The sequence below is a fragment of the Phoca vitulina genome, unplaced genomic scaffold, assembly GCF_004348235.1.
Source record: "Phoca vitulina isolate PV1807 unplaced genomic scaffold, GSC_HSeal_1.0 scaffold14, whole genome shotgun sequence".
Taxonomy (NCBI): Eukaryota; Metazoa; Chordata; class Mammalia; order Carnivora; family Phocidae; genus Phoca; species Phoca vitulina.
Window position 1 is genome coordinate 33,767,163 of NW_022589717.1, and position 20,535 is coordinate 33,787,697.

The 20,535-nt window shown below is 38.9% G+C and overlaps 1 protein-coding gene across 1 annotated transcript in view; it reads left to right on the forward strand.

The window, feature by feature from the left end:
- The window catches only part of RXFP1 (relaxin family peptide receptor 1), a 98,319-nt gene that overhangs the window by 45,530 nt on the left and 32,254 nt on the right, over nt 1–20,535 (forward strand). The window contains exons 3-4 of the mRNA XM_032413076.1: nt 12,694–12,792; nt 16,569–16,674. Coding sequence (XP_032268967.1) covers nt 12,694–12,792; nt 16,569–16,674 — 205 coding nt within the window. The remainder of the gene's footprint in view (nt 1–12,693; nt 12,793–16,568; nt 16,675–20,535) is intronic.

The window sequence follows — 20,535 nt, forward strand, 5'->3', positions numbered from 1 at the left end:
CCACCTCATCCCCCTATTGGAGCCAAGTTGAATTCCTCTACCATGAAGACCTGAGCTCTGATGCCATCCCTCTGTAGACTCTTTCTTTGAACATTCCTCACTTTAGCAGAGGAAAAAGATGTCTATAGGAAAAAGGATGAAGACATTTGTTATTCTGTTTCCATGTTAGTATTTCTATAATCCACAGTGGAAATAGAAATCTCTTCTAATACATTTTGAGTGGTACAGTAGGCTAGTATCTGCTAAAAATTTATGTCCACCTACAACATCAGAATGTGACCTTATTTGGAAATAAGGTCTTTGCAGATGTAATGAAGGTAAGGAGTTTCTGGTTTCCCCCAGATTCTGCTGCCTAGGGAAAAGGGAGGGCAAGAAGGCCCTTCCATTCTCTCCTTCTCTGGTCCAGGTATCTTGTGCAGAGGAACAGCAAAGCCCGCCCTCCTTTTTTGTTTTTCCAAATCTCAATGCTCAAATATAGGCCTTTGAAAATCAAATGCTAAGAATTTGACTCCTTTTGTTATCTGCAAGCTTCTGCTTATCCTTTCCCCAAGGCAATGAAAGTGGAAAAATTTAGCTGCCTGCTGTAGGAAAAAGGACAGAGAATGCAAAAAATTCAAGGGAAGAAAAACTTTGCTCATACCCCAAAATATTTTCCTGTCACTGGCTTGACACTTCCTAACCTATGAGAATTAGATACACAGTATTTATTCATGAGTGTGATGGTGATGATATATATTTTTAAATTTTAAAAAGATGTTAAGAATGTTTGAAGTGTATTCAAGGACTCCTTTAATTTGTAACTGAGCCTGAATTGAAAATTCTGGAACATCAAATATCCCTTCATTTCCTAAATACAGCTTTTTATCCAGTTGTCAGAATGATGGCAATGCCAGGCAGTTTGGTGTAGAACTTAGCTCTTCTCACTTTAGAATATTCCATTTAAAGTTGGTGGCTTACCTTTTTTAAGGTTAAAAATGCAAGAGGAAAAGTGACATGGGTCATGAGTATGTATTAATACACAAACATGCATTGTATGCTCAAAAATACGTGGTTTTCGATCTCTTATTCTCAAAATAGCATTGGCACTACCTAGGTGGCTGAACCCTTGACTTTTCTATACAGACAAACCTCAGTTTATTTTTTTAAGCTTTTATTTAAATTCCAGTTAGTTAACATACAGTGTAGTATGGATTCAACACCTGTGATTCAACCCTTCCATACAACACCTGGTGCTCATCGCGACAAGTGCCCTCCTGAATCCCCATCACCTATTTCACCCCTCCCCCACCCACCTCCTGTCTGGTGATCATCAGTTTGTTCTCTACAGTCAAGAGTCTGTTTCTTGGGGGGCCCTGGGTGGCTCAGTTGGTTAAGCGACTGCCTTCGGCTCAGGTCATGATCCTGGAGTCCCAGGATCGAGTCCCGCATCGGGCTCCCTGCTCAGCAGGGAGTCTGCCTCTCCCTCTGACCCTCCCCCCTCTCATGTGCTCTCTCTCTCCTCTCATCCTCTCCCTCAAATAAATAAATAAAATCTTTAAAAAAAAAAAAAGAGTCTGTTTCTTGGTTTGCCCCTCTCTTTTTTTTTCCCCTTTGCTCAACAAACCTCAATTTCTTTTTTTTTTAAGATTTTATTTATTTGTCAGAGAAAGAGAGAGAGAGCACAAGCAGGGGGAGTTGCAGGCAGACGGAGAAGCAGATTCCCTGCTGAGCAAGGAGTCCGATTCGGGGCTCGATCCCAGGACCCTGGGATCATGACCTGAGCCGATGGCAGACGCTTAACCGACTGAGCCACCCAGGCATCCCGACAAACCTCAATTTAACCTCACTGTTTATCCAACAATGCTTAACAATGTTTGGGTCAATTTCACCAAGACTTCCATCTCAGAGCACTTCCTACTAGATAGGCCACAAAGGACAGTTTCTTTAGTGGCCTTAATTTTCTTTAAAATAGGCCCAAGATAACGTCACACACCTTAATTTCTTCAGAGTTGCCGCCATAGGTATTAAGAGCCTACAAAGAGGCTACTGCATTCTTTCCAGCAAACTACTATTGTCACATAGTTAGCTGGCAGAATTGTTCTGCCTGACCAGCCAGCGTCCAAAGGGTGATTCTAATGGCCCCCGGCACCTTTACTTTGGGGATCATTACGTTCTGAGAAAAAGATTCTCCATATATCCCAAGAATGGGTGCTGAGAATTGAGTAAATGTCTAAGAATCAGGAATGCCCCACTTTACCTAAATCCAAACTTTATAAATTATTCATTCATTAGTCAATAAGCAGGTCTGCTCTGTAACCCACAGGACGTATGCCTTCGTTTGAATAAAAGAGGAGCCCATTCAGTGCAGCATCCTTATATCCTCCTTTGTTCTGGCCTCCTCTCAGAGACTCAAGTCCCTTAACTTTTGATTATTCAAAATCCAAATACCAAAAGTACCCAGGAGTGGCTCCTGCAAATCCGTGGGAACTTTTGGGAAGCCAGGTCTCAGAACCAGCTGCAGCATTGTCCCGGGCCGGTGAGAGGCGCTAGAGTGCTGAGCTCCACCCCGTGAAATGCTGATCTCGTAGGTGGTACAGGAGCCCAGGAATCTGCGTTTAACAAACACAGCAGATCAGTACCACACTTGTTAACATTTTTTTTTTTAATATTTTATTTATTTATTTGACAGAGAGAGACACAGCAAGAGAGAGAGCACAAGCAGGGGGAGTGGGAGAGGGAGAAGCAGGCTTCCCGCTGAGCAAGGAGGCCCACACGGGGCTCGATCCCAGGACCCTGGGATCAGGACCTGAGCCGAAGGCAGACGCTTAACGACTGAGCCACCCAGGCACCCCACACTCATTAGCATTTTGAAATGATTCACTTTCCGATGCACAGACAATTTTATTGCCGTATTCAGAACACCTAGAAAGTGATTAATCAGTGCACAGCAGCGGTTTTCAAACTTGAGCAGGCAGCAGATCAGGCTTGTTAAAACCTAGATGGCTCGGCCCCATCTCGGGTTTCGGATTCAGTGCCTCTGGAGTGTGGCTCAAGAATATGCTTTTCTTCCAAGTCCCCAAGTGATGCTGATGCTGCTGGTCCTGGATCTACGTTTTGAAAACCAGTGATCTAGGCATGCTCTTTCTTATGCAAATGCAAAAGCAAACACTTTCCAAAACGTATGGCGTCTTATAACAAGAATTCAACAAAATTCAAGATATTTCTTTAATGCCTGAATTCTCCTTTCCTCCTGCCAGCATGCATTATTAATCCTAAGTGGAGATATAGGACGCAGCATTTCCAAACATATTTCACCACAGAGCTCTCTTCTCATGGAGAAACCCAGGAAACTATTTGAGGAAAGCCTGATATAGCACCATAGCAAATTAGTGCATTCAAGAAACTTGGACCTGGGGCGTGCCTGGCTGGCTCAGTCAGTGGGGCATGCGACCCTTGATCTCAGGGTCGTGAGTTCAAGCCCCACGTTGGCTATGGAGTCTACCTAAAATAAATAAAAACGTATTAAAAAAAAAGAAGAAAGCAAAGAAACTTGGACCTTTCCCATTCACATCCAGACCTCATCCCTTGAACCTCCACCCCTGCCCCGCACCCCACACCAGTGCCAGGAGAATCTGAGAACATGGGTGGGAGAGGTACCTTGTCCAGAATTCTAATTGATGTGTAATTCACTTTTCCATAAAACTAAATTATAACAAATACTTGGTGCAAGTGAAATAATGTTTTAGTATTTCCTATACCACATTTTAAATATGCTAAAAAGTACTCTGTAGTCACTGAAGTATATAAAAAATGCTTACGTTTATAAGATTATTTCCTACTATACTCTCATAAGGAGATAAAATACACATATAAATAAGCATAGTATGAAGCAGATTACAGTAAGTGTAATAAGAAAGATATAAGCAACGTGCCCTTAAATGAGGGACCACTTGCATTAGTCTTATTTAAGTGCTTGGACTACTCGTTATTAACAGTCAGCAACTTTGCTGAAGGAAAAGAAATATGCTTCCTCTGATTGACAGGATTTTTCTGTTACGAAATCTAGCTGTGTTCCACTGCATGTGGGAAGGGCTCTAGCTGACCAGGGTGAATTTCCTAACGCAGTTCTCCCAAACCTTGCTTTAAGACTCAGCTGGGACACCTATGAAAAATATAGATCCCTAGACCCTCTACTGACCACGTAAATCAGAATGTCCAGTAGAAGATCCTGGAAAACTGTATTTTCGATAAGTGCCCCAGTTCCCAAGTTTTACTGTAGAAGAAGAGACTGGGTTTTCTCTGAAGTGTGTTTGAGGATAGAGCCTCATTCATTCATTCATTCATTCACTCAGCGAATATCTACTAGCCCATGCAGCACGCACACCAGATTTTTCTTGGTCTGTGTCATCATTTATCCACACTGTGTTAGATAACAAATATTCAACTGAATAAATTGATCAAATTGGCTTTATTTAATGATTCATGAATCGAGCAGCATCCAAGCTAGCAGGTAGAAAGAAGCTCTGTTGAGCCATAGAAAAGGAAAGGTTTCTAGGGGCACCTGGGTGGCTTAGTAGGTTAAGCGTCTGCCTTCGGCTCAGGTCATGATCCCAGAGTCCTGGGATCGAGTCCCGAACTGGGCTCCCTGTTCAGTGGAGAGTCTGCTTCTCCCTCTCCCTCTGCCCCTCTCCTCTGCTCATGTTCTCTCTCTCTCAAATAAATAAATAAAATCTTTAAAAAAAAAAGAAAGGAAAGTTTTCTAAAGGCAGAGAGGGAACCAAAAAAAGGAAATTATTAACAAAGAATGCATTGTTTTAGGCAAGGTTGCCCTCCTAAGAGAAACAGAAGGGGGTTATCAGCAGATTACCTCCTAGTGCTGACCAAGAAATTTCAGGTTGGCTGGTTAAAGGTCACATTCCTGGGGAGTTAAGACTGCAGTTAGGTTAGGTATTAAGTCTCGGTTTGCTGATGTGGGGATTAGCACCAGTGACACCATTTGGGGCCTGCTGTCTCCTTTTTAACACTAGCATCATTACATCATTTTTTAGCTAGAAAAATCACTTTTTTAGTAAACATATATATCTGTCATCAATGCTACTCATGCAGCAATACTAACACATAGGAACCCATAGCCCCTACCCCAGTGTTACTTAAGGACAGCACTCATTACACGACCTTGGGATACCTCAAGAGAAATCGGAGAATCAAACTTCAGTGGGATCGTTACTCAAGTATGAAAAACCATTCTGCTCACTGCCCCAGACGTCCTTAAAAATGAAGGAATTAAAATATAGAAACACATATACCAAAAGCTGTTTTCTTAAAAATGCTAAGTTTCCAACTTTGCAATTTTGGCTACAATTCTTATGTTCTATGTTCCTGCCTTCTGGTGGGAGGAAGTAATGGGTGGGAAGAAGCAAATGCTTTGGGAAGTCGGAAGGGAAGGTAAAAGCTAATTACTAAAAAGCTTGTGTGTTTGAAGATGTTGCTGTTGAAAAAGAGATCTCCCCGGAAAAGGTATGTTCTATCTTGGGGAAGTATAAGCAGGTTTGTCCCGTTTCTTTCTGCATTCTAAAATTCCCCACATCTATCCTGATATCACCTCTTTTTCTCCTCTTTTCTCTCTCTCTTTTTTTTATGTGTGTGTGTTGTGTTGAGGTACAATAAGGTAGAAAGGGAGAGAAAAGGAATAGATTAAGAAAAAGAAAAGAGGGGCTCCTGGGTGGCTCAGTCAGTTAAATGCCCAACTCTTGGTTTCAGCTCAGGTCATGATCTCAGGGTCCTGGGATTGAGCCCTGCCTAGGGCTCCATGTTCAGAGGGCAGTCTGCTTGAGGTTCTCTCTTCCCCTCCCTGCCCTTCTCCGCCCCCACCCCCCGACTCCCGCTTGCTCTCTCTCTCTAAAATAAATAAATACATCTTTTTTTTCCCAAGATTTTATTTATTTATTTGAAAGAAAGAGAGAGAGTGAGCGGGAGAGAGAACACAAGCAGGGGGGAGTGGGAGAGGGAGAAGCAGGATCCCCGCTGAGCAGGGAGCCCGATGCAGGGCTTGATCCCAGGACCCTGGGATCATGACCTGAGCTGAAAGCAGATGCTTAACCACTGAGCCACCCAGGCACCCCAAATAAATAAATCTTTAAAAAAAGAAAAAGAAAAGAGAAGCAGCATAAATAACTACACTGTGTGAATTTGTTGGACCTAAATGTTGCAACCAAGGCCATATACAGTGAACCCCTTAAATTAGAGAGCAATGGTGAGGGACAAAGGATTAGCACAGGGCCCCAAACCCATGATTTTAAGCACTGCACTGTAAGTTAATGGTAAAAATGCAGCACATTGAAATAGTTCATTTGTAAAAGTTCAGTTCAATACAGGGCCTGCTAAGAACCAGAGTGAAGGAAAATCAGCATCTACTGGCACTGACCCAACCCCTTAATCTCATAAATTTCCTAGCAGCTGTGAAACACTAACCACAGAAACAGCCCTGTGTTCTGGAATGCTGTCACCTCACCTGATTTCCATTGCTGTTCTCTGAGGTCTGGGTGGATGTCTCAGAACATGAACATGAACATGGGGTGTGTACATTCCCCTCCTACAAAGCCAACAAGGCGCCGGCAGGCTGCAAGGAGAAATTCTTCAGACCTTTGCAAACCACTTCCTCCCTTGCTCTGTAGATACACAACAAACTTGCTTATAAAAATAATTAATGCCTCAACATAGCCAGAGCCAAATGACTTATCTTACTTGTTTTATTTATAACATTTATAAATATATAAAAAATCATAACAGAAATATGAAAATTAATTTGTTTTTTAAATTAATTTTTAGTAATATTTTAATGATTTACAATGCTCTCACTTATTCCATAAGTAACAAAGCAATGAACGTAAATTTCAGTTAATAACTACTTCTGGTTGTTATTTTAATGAATTTTTGTATAGCTCACGCAATTCTGATGTAAGAGCCTCAATAATGGAAATGAAACAGGCAACAGAAAAATAGGTAGTAAACAGTAATAACTAGATATTTAAAGCCAACATCACGCAAAAGTTGGAATTCTGTAGGTAGACTATCAACTGATAAATCATGTATTTGACTTAGAATGTGAAAATAATTTTATTATTTTAACTCTTTAGTAATTTTTAGTAATCTGTTTCACTTAAACTTCTTAGAAGCAGTTTTTCCACCTGTAAATGGAGATGACAATAATGATCAGATAGAATTATGTGGACAAAATAAAGTACCTACTACAGTGTAGTAGGTATTTGCTAAGTATAACTTTTCTCAGTGCTAAGTGCTAATATTCAATTTCTCTGCTAAAATGGGGGAATCGAGGGGCGCCTGGGTGACTCAGTTGGTTATGCATCTGCCTTCGGCTCAGGTCATGATCCCAGGGTCCTGAGATCGAGTCCCACATCGGGCTCCTTGCTCAGCGGGGGGCCTGTTTCTCTCTCTGCCCTCTGCCCCTGCTTGTGCTTTCTCTCTCTGTGTATCTCTCTCTCTCTGACAAATAAATAAATAAAATCTTTATAAACAAATTTTTTTAAATAAAATAAAATGGGGGAATCAAAATCTCTCACAAAATTCTCCTTTCTTATATCTAAAGGTATGAACCAAGTTTTTAAAAATAAAAACTTGCCAAAAAGCCAACAAACACGACCAAACCAGGAAAGGGGGACAAGGCAATGCCATAAACCGAAACCTGACAGCCAAGGAAACAAATAGAAAATTCTGCACTCGATCTTAGCCAAAAGGCCAAGAAGCGATACAAATAGATAATTCTGGAGTCCAGAAGAGTAGAACATTTTGTAAGGCTCCTGACCCTGTCCCCAGAACCCACGTGGGAGATGCAGAAAAATGTTGAAAAGTGTCATCATTTCTGTAGCAAGACCACAAAACTAAACTACACTGAAGCTCAGTTTCAGAAAAAATGCACTGCTTTGTTCTTACTCTTGAGATTCCACTTGAGCTCCCAAAATGCTGTAAATGTCCAATCACACTTAAACCATATTTTAATCCAATAATTCAAAGGGTCTCTGTATCTATCAGGGTTTTAATGCATAAAACAGAACCCATTCTAGGTATGTTAAGCAGAAATCAGATACTTAAAAATTCCCAGTCTGGCTGGGACTGGGCGTCCGCAAGGCTCCCCTTGGTGCCATTGAATCCAACAGCGCACCAACACAGCTGCAATCCAGAGACTGAGACAGTGGCTACCACCACCACTGCTGATCCTGCCGCCCTTACCACTAGCACAGCTGCCTCTTCGCACCCACAAAGTTGCTGGTACCCAAATTGCCCTGCCGCTGCCGTGATTGCCTCTTAACACGGCGGCTCTGTTTTAGACATACCAGCAGGAAAATGATCTCCACCTTTCTTCTAGCAGCCACAATATCTGTGAGTGCACCCCATCCTGGCCGTGAAGGAGATGAGAGATGTTATTGTAAGCTTTTCAGTCTCTGCTTTCCAGGAACACACCAATGAAGGGGGAATTGAATGGAGGTTGAGCAAGTCAATCTACAGTATCCACCACAGGTCCATTGCAGCTCTACAACACAATGGCCATGTTCCTCGTGATCTACCCCTTCAGTGACTCAATCAGTACCCATTAGGATTACCCTCTCAACTTTATTTAGCCTAAGGCAACATTGAGTCTGGATTCAGTCAACAATCTGGCAAACTACTGCTTGAGCTAGCACACTGAATCCAGAAACCTGTATTAATGAGCTTTGCCCAATCCAAGTTCTAGTCTCTCCTCCTGGTCTAGCACGCTCAGAAATTGTTCCTGCACAATTTCCTTGGGTTTCTGTTTATCTAAAAGAGCAAAATCTTTTGGTATGTCAATCTTCACTTTCTAAGTCCAACTTGTCCTTGGCTTCTGGGATGTGCTTACAATAGGCTGGGGGTCAAAGAAGAATGCTTAAAGTGTGGAGTCTGGAGAGACTTCATAAGTTATTCACCTCAAGTAAAGTAACTCACATGTCTCCCACAAACTACAGCCAACCTCATGGGACAGGGGAAGGGAGCTGCTTCTGCTGAAGGAGAGGTTGCATGGGCTAAGGATTTAGAGTATTCAAATTCAACTCAACACATTCAAATGTCCCATCACAGTTCACAGGGTCTCCTTCCAAACCAGTGTCCTCATGTTCACTTAAAAGAGATAACTACACATGAATTAGGCTTATACTGTAAACCTGGTAACCCATTGGATCAGATTCTATCTGATTTGAGGTTACATCAACTCTGAGACCACAAGAGATAAAAGATTATCTTAGAGTGGTCATGGAAGCTCCCTGGTTCTCTGAACTTTTTCGAACTGATAATGTTAAACCCCGGGCATATCATTTCCTTGCTTTAATCTCTCCAGGATATCTCCATAGCTATCTTATTCCATAACCCTTGAAATTCCTCATTTTCATTCTAATGATTTATCATAACAACCACTTTGCCAGAGTGTAGCCTTCTAAGAGGCGTGTCATAAGGGAGCCATAAATGATCATTTAAGTAACTCCTTTGTCACAGTGTGCCATAACATTTGAGCGTCCTATTTTCTGATAGTAACAGTATAGCCATTATCTTCAAAACCAACCAGGTCAGATCATCAATCCAATGTTTCCATCCTTGAGAGTCTTTATCCACAATCTCTTCTGGGAGAAGGAAACAGAAACCACTCTAGATTAGGGTCTGGGGAGGAGCCCTTAAGAAAAAAGAGATTTCATACAAAGAAGAAGGTGTTTATAGAATCATTGTAAAGGCTATAGAAGCAGGAGTTAAGAGTGGGGACAAATCACCACATGCAAGCTCAAGATCGAGAAGCACCTGCTACTGTTGCCACTGGTCACTAGTACTGCTAATCATCTCTTTACCTGTGAAACTGAACCGTGAGGCAGGCTACAGTAACTGCCCCAGCTCGCGCTAGAGACCCACAAGACGGGTATCTACAAACGTCCAGTCTCACTTGCGTGCATCCAAACGGTAGAAACATATCTATAACAAGAACCCTAGCTGCTCGAGGTCTGGACAACATAGACTTGAGTTACCAACTTCTAAAGAACACGAAAGCATTCTAAACCCAGTATAGAACAGAGGAGGAGCAAACTGCACAAAATCCACCATGGTTTCAATAACTTGTAGTCTCTGTTTGGCCGTACAAGCTCAGTCTCTCTAATTTCCTCCCCTTCTTCCTGTTTCTCTGCCCGAGAAATCATCCTCATGATGTCAAAGGCTGGGGAGGCACCTTGAACTGGTTCCTGGGTATTCGATGGCTGGTATTTGCTATTTCTAGGATGTTGTTCCTGGCCACCTAGTTACTGGTGCCCAGCTGGGGTCTCCCGTTGAATGGCTTTAACCTCAGGCAATAATGGCCAGCACGAGGCCTCCAGACGACTCTATTTGTGCCACGGCACAACCTGGTGACATCGGCCCCAAACACCATCAAGTTTCTGGAACTGGAGCGTGCACCCTGTGGCGACAATGGCCCAGAGCGGTGCACTGTGGAGTTTGTGGACAGGCCAGTTACCAGTGCCACCCTGACCCCCAGTCATCCCCCTCCACACCTGCCTAATCAACACTGGGGGCTGGACTATGTCTGATGGCTAACCACTTTGATCCTTTGGAGTTTCAGCCTTACACATATCTCACATATCCCCCCGGGTAATGCCAACATTCACTGGAAAGTTCGACTGGAAAATAGATTTAGCATGTGCATTTTCTCCGGAGGTTTCCGGGCAGCCTCGTGGTGCCCAACCCTCCACAGGCGAGGGCCCGCCGTGAATGCGTGACGAGCGTGGTGGCACAGGAAGGCACGATGCGTCTGCCTGGTTGGAATGAAAGCTTTAAAGGTGTTCCTGATTTTTATTTTGGAGGAATCATGTTGTCTTTTGTGAAATAAAATTTGTATTCAAATGAAAAATAAAAATAAAAATAACGGTTTTACCAACGCAGTTGGTAAACTTGAGGGCCATCCATCACTTATCTCCCTCCGAATTGAGGTCTCATTCTATTACTTGGCTACCTTTATTTTGAAGTCTTCTGTAACAGACAAGTTTTAAAACTAATGAAGCATGCTAGAAGAAGGAGAATATTTTAAATACAATGTTTAAATAATCTCTTCTTTTCATGAGATTTCTTTACAAAAGGAAGTCAATTTTACGAGTATAAATAGCATTTATGTTACTATACCTTTCCTTTTCCAAAGATGATCTTCATGGAGGAGTTAATGAGTGTGGAAAAATAAGAAAATAACCTGGAGAAGGGGGGAAATCATACAAATTATATTTCTTCAGATATGAGCATATTCCCAGAAATTTAACCTTTCAGTTTCAGGCAGTTTGATAGATTGTGGGGACCATTCACCAATCCAGAGAATTTAGGAGGAGTAACAAGATTATATGGAAAAATATAATGAATTGCATCTCAGAAATGTTGAATTTGAGATGCTTGTAGTAAACCGAGGAACCATGGTTCAAGACATGGATCAAGACCATGTCACCAAATCTACACAACTGTACAAAGTTGTAATATCTGGATTTAAGTCTCAGATTTGAATTACACATCCATGGCAGAAATAATTTATAAAGTCAATGCTAGATTTGGGGCACCTGGGTGGCTCAGTCAGTTAAGTGTCTGCCTTCAGGTCAGGTCATGATTCCGGGGTCCTGGGATCGAGCCCCAAGTCAGGCTCTCTGCTCAGTGGGGAGCCTGCTTCTCCCTCTCCTCCCCGCTCCTGCTCTCTCTATCTCTGTCACTCTCTCTCAAATAAATAAGTGAAATCTTTAAAAAAAAAAAAATCAATGCTAGATTTAATACTAGTTTATAAAAACAAGATAAACTTTATAGTTTTTATCATCTGCTCATATGTTTATGCATCCTTAAAGAGTCCCGGCAACATTCTGAAAAAATTTTAGAACCTCTGGAAAGGATCACATTCAAACTCCCCCAGTAGGGTGAAGGCTTGTACCATCTGCAAAGATCTCCAGAGAAGTTGTGCCTACACCCCCATTCATAGTCCATTCTATCACATGATTGGCTTCATTGTCTCTTATGTTTAAAAATAACTAAGGTCATAAGTAATTTTGAGAAAAAAAAATTTTTCTTTTTTTCTCCCCAAAGAAAGACGTTTACTATTCTTGTGGGTTTTTTTAAATTATACAGGAGCTGAATATCAAAATCAGAAAATATAGATGAGAAAAGATGGTAAGCATTCAGAAGAGAACTCCTCTTAAAACCATCCATGTGACACCATAGTGCCCTTTTAAAAAGAAAAAAAAAAATGGAATGCAATCATGCTGGGCATGTTATTTTTTTCTTCTTTTCTTTAACAATCATGACTGTCTATCCATGTCGACACACCTCCAACATCAGTTTAAATGATAGAAGAAGACTGAGGAAATCATAATTAATATGCTAGGAACAGTGTGTTGTATTTCAATACTTAAGAAAGTACTGTTTCTTTAAATGTGGTTCAAACACTACTTGCTGAAGAATCACCTACAGTGCCCATAATGGAGACTTGGGGACCCATCTGGACCTATAAAATCAGGACCTCTAGGTGGGGGACCCAGAAATTTGCATTTGTCAATAAGCTCCCAGATGATGTTAATCTCCCTAGGTCTGAGAATCTCTTGTTTCTTTTAAAGGGAAGAACTGTTTTTCCCAACACACCAGAATATTTCTGTTTTCTTGAAATTTTCTGCTCTCTGATTTTTATTTTAGGAGACAACAATGGATGGCCTTTGCAATTTGACAAGTATATGACCAATTACTACAGAATGACTTCCTCATATCCCTTTGAGACACGAACATCTGAATGCTGTAAGTAATCAGAAGGATTGAGTCTCCTTTTCCATGAGTTCATAAAAAGATACCATGTTTTTAAAAGTTGGATCCAACATATTTTTTTAAATGGTAAACTATAGTTTTCTAACAGCAAACTCTATTAGACATGCAGCCTTAATTTGGGGATTTTATTTAAAAGTGACTCAGGGATCTTAAGTATAAAAGCAATATAGCATGCCAGATATTGTGAACAAAATTAATGTCCATCAGTCAGGGTTGCTATCTTATGTCCCTTTTTCACAATCATTATAGACTCTGATACAAAAGAAATTGTAGAAACAGAAGAACAGAGAAGCTGTTCGCATTTTAATATTTGCAAGTGAAAAAGCTTCTGGGGTCTAAACTACTTTAGAACTGCAAAAAAGCCTCATTAATTATAACCTGCTATGCTTAGTCACGTGCTGAAAACTTCCAAAAACACGGGAGGGGCTGTGGGAGGGTATAACCTCAGGACTGACTGTGATATTTTAGAACAGGAAGATCTCATAAACAACTCCTTTTAAAGAAATTTTGTTTATTCTAATAAACTATGCAAATGTAAATTTGTGCCTTGGAGTTATAATTTGGTCCTTGGTTAGATAGTGGGAGGGAAGGGGGACCCTTTACAATAATTTTTCCTTTATGTTCTATCACAAATTGTGAAGTCCAGCTTTTTTAAAAAGGTTTAATTTTTTTTTGTCTTCAGTATTCAAATGAGATTAATAAAAAGCTACTAACAGTCCCCAATTTAAGGGTGCATACATCCATCCTGTAAACCCACAGGCTACTCAGCAGTCTGTCTCAGCCTCACATTTTCTCACAGAGACCAAATTATTTGATCCCTAAAACCTTTTGGGAAAGAAAAAAGGTAGCAGGTATAATTTACCTGCTAATATAATGCAAAAAAATTAATGGATTATGCCATGTTATCTCAAAACATAGTTATTATTTTTTTTGTTTTATTGGATAGCCTTTTATTTTCATTTCTTAAATTTTAATTGAATCTTTTTATATCTCCTTATTCCCAACTGGATTTTAGGCAATTTACAATAAAAATATGGCTACTAACAGACTTAAGCCATTAGTATAACATATAAGACAAAAAAATCAACAGTGAATGGGGAAAGGAATGGGAAGAAAAATTATATAAGGAAATCCTCACTGAGAAAAGTTCAATACCTGTGTCCAAAGCTTAGTTCTGAATTTTGTAGTCATCAGGCTAAAGAAGGAAGATAATGGGTTACATAACTTTTATAGCTTGGCTTGTAAAGCAAAAACAAACAAATGGTGGGGAAAAACAGATCAAGTCAGCAAGAGAAATAACTTTTTGCCTAATCTTGAACTCTGGGAGAAATGTGTCCTAAGTATAACTAATGGGAAGAATGGAGCTATACATTAAATGATATATCAAAAAAAAAAAATTTATCAGTTTTTGGTAAAGAACAAATATGTAATTTTCAATTAGCATTCTTTAAAGACAGTTCAGGAAGGGGTGGTAATAAAAAAGCAATAAAACAGAATGGAAAGTGTAGTGTAAAATTTGGGGGTGAAACTTAAAGTTCCTATTTTACCACTTTATTTAAATCAGATTATTATAAGGACTTATTGGAAATTAAACTAAGAATGGCTTATAATAATTTTTGGCTGGGTGAAAGAATGTGAGGAATTCACATTTATAAAGTCACCTCTCAGGAACAATATCATGGAAAATATATCTATCATTAACATAGTATTAGAGTTCAAATTTGAGGGATATGGAAAGTACAAAGATTTAGAAAGAATTGTTTGTTTACTCAACCATAGTTTCACCACTCAGAGGCTACCAGCATTAACCTGCTGGCACATTATTCATCTTTTTTATTTTAACATTGTTGAAATTTCCTGTACAAACCATTTTTATCATATTTTCATTTAGCATTTTAGCATAATCAGGTATCCATGCTGTTACAAGCTCCTTTTGAATATACTATATAATATATTTTTAAGTGTCATAATGTGCTTAATCATTCTTTTGATGTTGGATATTTCGGTGTTATTTTTTTTATTTTTCCCTATTACAGGTAACCCTGTAATCAACATATATGAATTATCTTAACTCCATCAGTATAAATGGAAAAAACATGCTGGAAGTAATGCTAATTTCACTCCCTCCATTTTTACCCTTCCTAGTTTCACTCTCAAAACCTCCACCCTCTTTCCCAACCCACATTCTTCCCAACCCACAACACTCATGTTGGATATGGCTTATAACTTGGAGACAAAATCAGTTTTCAGCTTCTGAGATCCACAGCCAAAACGGTTACTTACAACCATAAAACTGTTTAAAAGTCCTTGGCGGAGACTCTGTTTACAGAAAACACAAAACCTAAGTTATGATTTTGATCTCTTATAACCCTGTAAAATAGGCGGTAGAGTTATTTGGAAGGAGAGGAAGAACACCTGTCACCCCATAGCTGAGCAAAGGGATATTTACTAGGTCAAAGTCTCCTATTTACTAGCCAACTGTGCTCATTAACAATCATCCACCAGCTTTGTCATAGAAATCTCTACTTTGCCATTAAGACACTTTTCTGCTCTCTGGAAGCTTTACTGTAAAAGATCAAAAACTGGAAGCCTACAAGCAGAAAATTCTCATAGAAAGTTTTGTTTGTTCTGTGATGTTTTAAAATATTTTGAGTTGGCTATCCTCATTTTTTAAATAGGTAATTATCTATACAACATTGTATTTCTGGCTTCTTATGAGAAAGTTGTTGACTTGGCTACATGTATTCCTGTCCTAACATGACAACTGGAGAAGCTGGTCCACTGGGACATCTGGACAAGGCCTACACCTATTTCACCAGTCCCCTGCAGACATGAGTCTGTAACCTCTGATCTACGGGTTAGGGTTTCAAAGTAAATGTAGAGGGGAAGCACTCCTCATGGTTCTCGTTAATCAATCATTCCCCACATAGGCAGGAATCAGACTCTATTATACTGAATAACGATCCTATTCTACTATTGAGCTAGATGAACACATCACTGCAAGTCTCTAGTAGACTTTAGAACTATGGGATCACATCTTTAAGACTATGACTGCAGTCCCACAAGATGGCCAAAGTCATACATCCAATTCTCCCTCTTCCTGACACTAGCAGGGAGAATAGAATGGCTGGCTATGCATAAAAAAAGTTCACTCCCATAAATGACATTTTAGACATCCCTACATCCCTACATAAGCCAAAAGAAGATCATTTAAAAATAATCCTTTAAAGAACTCCTGAATTTTCCAGAAGAAAAAAAAAAAGAATTCTACCAACACTCTAAGTTCATGTTTAGTTCTCTTTCTCACTAGTTAAAAATGACTTAGTCTTTCATTAAGGGTTTGATTATGCTATTAATAAATACTTTATTCTTAAGTAGCAGCTTTAATATGGACATTAAAGCCCATCACACACTATCATGTCACCCCTGGACATAATCACTCTCCTCGGGTGAGTAAAAGCAGATGACTTCATTCATTTTGCAGTAAATAGAGAAGAGCAGTCAGCTATTTACAGAAATGCATGGGCTGGTAAATGTGTCTGTTTTCTTATCTTAATGTTGTAGCATGATTTTAACATTAAATTAAAAGCAAACTTTGTAACCTTAATTTAAAGCATTGCCCATATTGCTTAGGTAAAACACTTTTGTACTAAATAATTTTCTCATAGCTTTTCATTTCTTTCTTTTCATTACCCTCCTCTTCCTGGTCCCTCACTATCCCCATTCCTTACAACTTCCTCCTTATTCAGTGGTCGGTTCTGTGCCCATGCAATGTCTTTGCCGAGGTTTAAAGGTTGACTGTGATGAGACCAATTTACGAGCTGTTCCATCAGTTTCTTCAAATGTGACTGTAATGTAAGTAGAAAAGAATGGCTTCATCCTGACAGCCAGAATAGCACCTGTAAAATTGTATCATAATTAAGGCCTTGTCATTATTAATGCATTTTTATTCAAAGATGATGTCATTGCTCTCGGTCAATTATAATGATTGCTGCTATTTATTTTACATTTATTAAATGTTAGGCCCCACTCTAAATTATTCTATATATTAATTTATTTAGTCCTTCATAATAAACCTATGGAGTATTTAGATATAGTAACTTATTTAGACCTTCATAATAATCCTATTAATATTTAGTATCATATTTTATCTAAACAAAAGATGTCATCATTTATGTGCTACTAAAGAAAAAAGGCTGCCAGTTAACCTATTATATAGAGTTTTCTTATTACAAGAACTGACATTTATTGAAAGCTCTTTTAGACTTTGTTGGAAACACTCTTATCTATGAATAAAAAAAGAAAACAGGTGAAATAAATTGGATAACATACTCATTTTTATGAATTCATACTTAAAATCTAACTCTTCTGAATCACATTTGGCACAGAGATGTGGATGTTGTTTCCCCCCCCCCCCCGAGTAACTCAAACTTATGGATGTAGAAGAAAATTATCCTCATAATAAGTGGTTTGTTGATCCAGTACTAATTTGAATTCAGCAAACTTTAGCGACACAGTCACACACATTTGTCTGAAACTTTTCAAAAGAAATAAGGGGAGGGTAGATACTTTAATCCAATGTTTTTGCTGAGTCTTTTGTTTCATCCAGATGTTTTAGTGCTGTATGGCTCTGACTTTTGAGTATATGAAGATAAAATAGGAGTAATTCTTAAGTTTACAAATAAGTCCTGCCTTTGCCAACCCAAACCACATAACAGAGCAACTCATATGCTTGAACTATAAGAGGCAGAGAGAGCTAGAGCTCAGAGTTCCTGTAGACAGTAGTGGCATTAAATTAACAAAATCTGGGTGGGTTTACTCAACTGAGTAAGTAAGACCTAAAGAACTTATCCAAATTGGCAATGAGCTAAGAACATCAAGCAGGTTAAACCACAAAGACTTGTTTTCCGAAGGAGGTGACAGTCCCACCCGGACTAAGGCTAGCATTCTATCCTATCCTCAAGTCACCAGAGCTCTTTTTCATAGTGATTAGTCTTACTAGAAAACAATAATAATATTTTACTAGAATAAAAAAATAATCTGAGGTTCTGTGGAGAGTTTCCATGATTTAAATCATGACTTGACCTGCTCGGTATAAAACTTGAAATGATTTCATTCTATTTTCAAAGAGAAACATTTATCACCCCCACTGTTTGTATCAAATTATCAGAAAATGAGTCAAAGAATACCCTGATGCTGCCAATCTCATTTTTCACTTTCCTAAAAGTAAGAATTGAATCCGTTCTTCTACAACTTAGCTAAACTTTGCATAAGAAAGGAAGAGAGGGACAGAACTGGAGGGATGGAAGAAGATAGGCAATACTAACCAGAAGGTGCATGCCCCTAAAGAATACCCAAAGGTATTCGGATTCAAATTAAAGTAAAAAACTGTTCTGGCTCAGTACATTCATACATACATTCATACAGCCATTAGTACAACCATTCGTACATATATTTATAAAGAAGTGTGTGCACTCCTGTGAGCCACCAGTCTTCAAGCCTTGGTATAGAAACTGGGATGGGACAGCTCCTCGTGAAGAAGGGGTATAGGAAAGCAAGAGAGAAGGAAGGGTCCAAGATGACTTCAGAGTTTCCATCCCGAGTAATAGAGTGGTGGGAGAATGAGGAGACTGGGTGACAGTAAGTGGGAAAGATTAGGACTCCCAATTTTAGATGCCTTTTTCAACTTGAAGTTAACAGGTCAGTCAGTAGAAATTCTCAACAGGAATTTGGAGATGGAGAAATAAAGCTCAGGAGTTTGTGTCTGTAACACTTTATTTAAAAAAAAAAAATAGTAATTTCTTGTGCTTTGGGTTGAGCAGCTTGATTCAGGTTGTCCATTTCTACTTTACTCTGCAGAACTCCGACTCAACATCACACCTCGCCCCAGTCTTCGTTCAATTCCATAGAGAAAAGGAACTGTGGGCTTTACAGCAAATACATTAGAAGAGTAAATATCAAATTTTATTACTGAGCTCGTTCCATATTTTGAATTGGAACTCTCATAGGGAAATGTCAGAAATGGACTAAATCATATATAAGTATCAAAGAAACCAATAATCCAAGTAATATGTATTGAAGTTGGGATTTTTAAGACATTTCACATAAACGCAATTGAACAAAAGAGACAAACAAATAAATATGATTATTTATGCATTGTTCTGGCTTCCTAAACATTAGTTTTGACTGTGTGAGGGCTGACTATAAGATCCTAGAATTCAATCACTAAACTACATAATCTGATTGTAAGAACTTTATCAAAACTATGGCTAGCTTTGACAATAATAATTAAACTAGGTAGTTTCTCTCTTTCGCATACACACACCACTTTGTAAAGAGTCAGACTTGGAATATTACACTTTAAAACCCAAGAATTTATCATATTAAAAAGTTTTTTGGCTTGTCCTATTCAGTGAGAATAATACCACCTACCTTTTTCCATTTCAACAGGGTATTATGAAAATATGGAGAATGCTATTTGTTAAAATATTTGACATCATTTAGAAAGAAGTAGCCTATAAATCCTAGGCACTATCAAAAAAAAAACCAACTTTCTAAGAAACATTACTTAGGAATCCTTAAATGAGCTTTCCTTCCCTCCAGAGTAACCTTCCCACTCAGGTGCAATTAGCCTCTTCCTCTTGGATTCTCTCATAGAACCCCACTTGTGTCTCTTTGAAGCACATCAAACATTCTTCCTTGCGCTATAGTGATTAGGGTCCTAATCTTCTCTACCAGAAAAAAGGAAGTGCCATAAGCTCAATGGGGACCTACAACTTGGCTTTTCTATATATCCTCCAAAGTTCCTAATGGAATATAATAAGCTCTAAACACTGTTTTTTAATTGAAGTCAAAAGAAAATAAATAAAATAAAAATAAAACAAGATGATGGCCTTTTTAGCCCTGGGCTATAAAACTGAAGTCATGGTCCAAAGAAAACTCTCTATTTATAGACAAAATATGTTCTTTGTCAACCAAATAGAGTATAAGCTTCTTAAGAGCAGTGACATTATCCTTTTCTTCCAAAGTGCAAATGGAATTCAACATATGTTGAGAAAATGAATGAATGAATGAATGAATGAACACATTTTTGAAAACACACTAAGCTTAATCCATATTTTTAAATCAAACTCAAATATTCAACCGTTCATTTTTATACAACACAAACATGTAATACATGATGTAAAGCAGAATTGAAGATCCAAGCCAAGGAAGAATGATTAGTAGAACAGGAATTCTCAATTAGCTAACATAAGGAATGAAAGAACATTTAGTGATCGCCTGGCAGCTAAGAAAGATTTCAAGAGAGAGTTCGTAGTTAATCAGCCTTTGGCATTCATTCATTAAAAACCACTAAGTGACTGCTATGTATAGTCCAGAACAGTGTTTCTTAAATTTTTTTCTTTTCATTACTGCCCCCCCAAGCCCTTTTAGACATTTTTTCCTATTTGTCCCCTGCTGTGAAATTTTAATAGAACACATATACAGTATCTCTGTTTATGTATACCTGTTCTTCATCCATTTAAAAAGGTAAGATGTTTTTTCCCTCCTTAAGAACCGGTTTTCACACCTTGGAGCAATAACATACCCATTGAGAATACATGGTCTCCTAAACTCTAGAATAGCGTTTCTCAAATTAGATTCCAAAACTGTGTCCTGAGGAGTCTGAGAAACTATTTTGCCTTAAGAAGTCTTCATTATCAAGTTTAAGCAGCA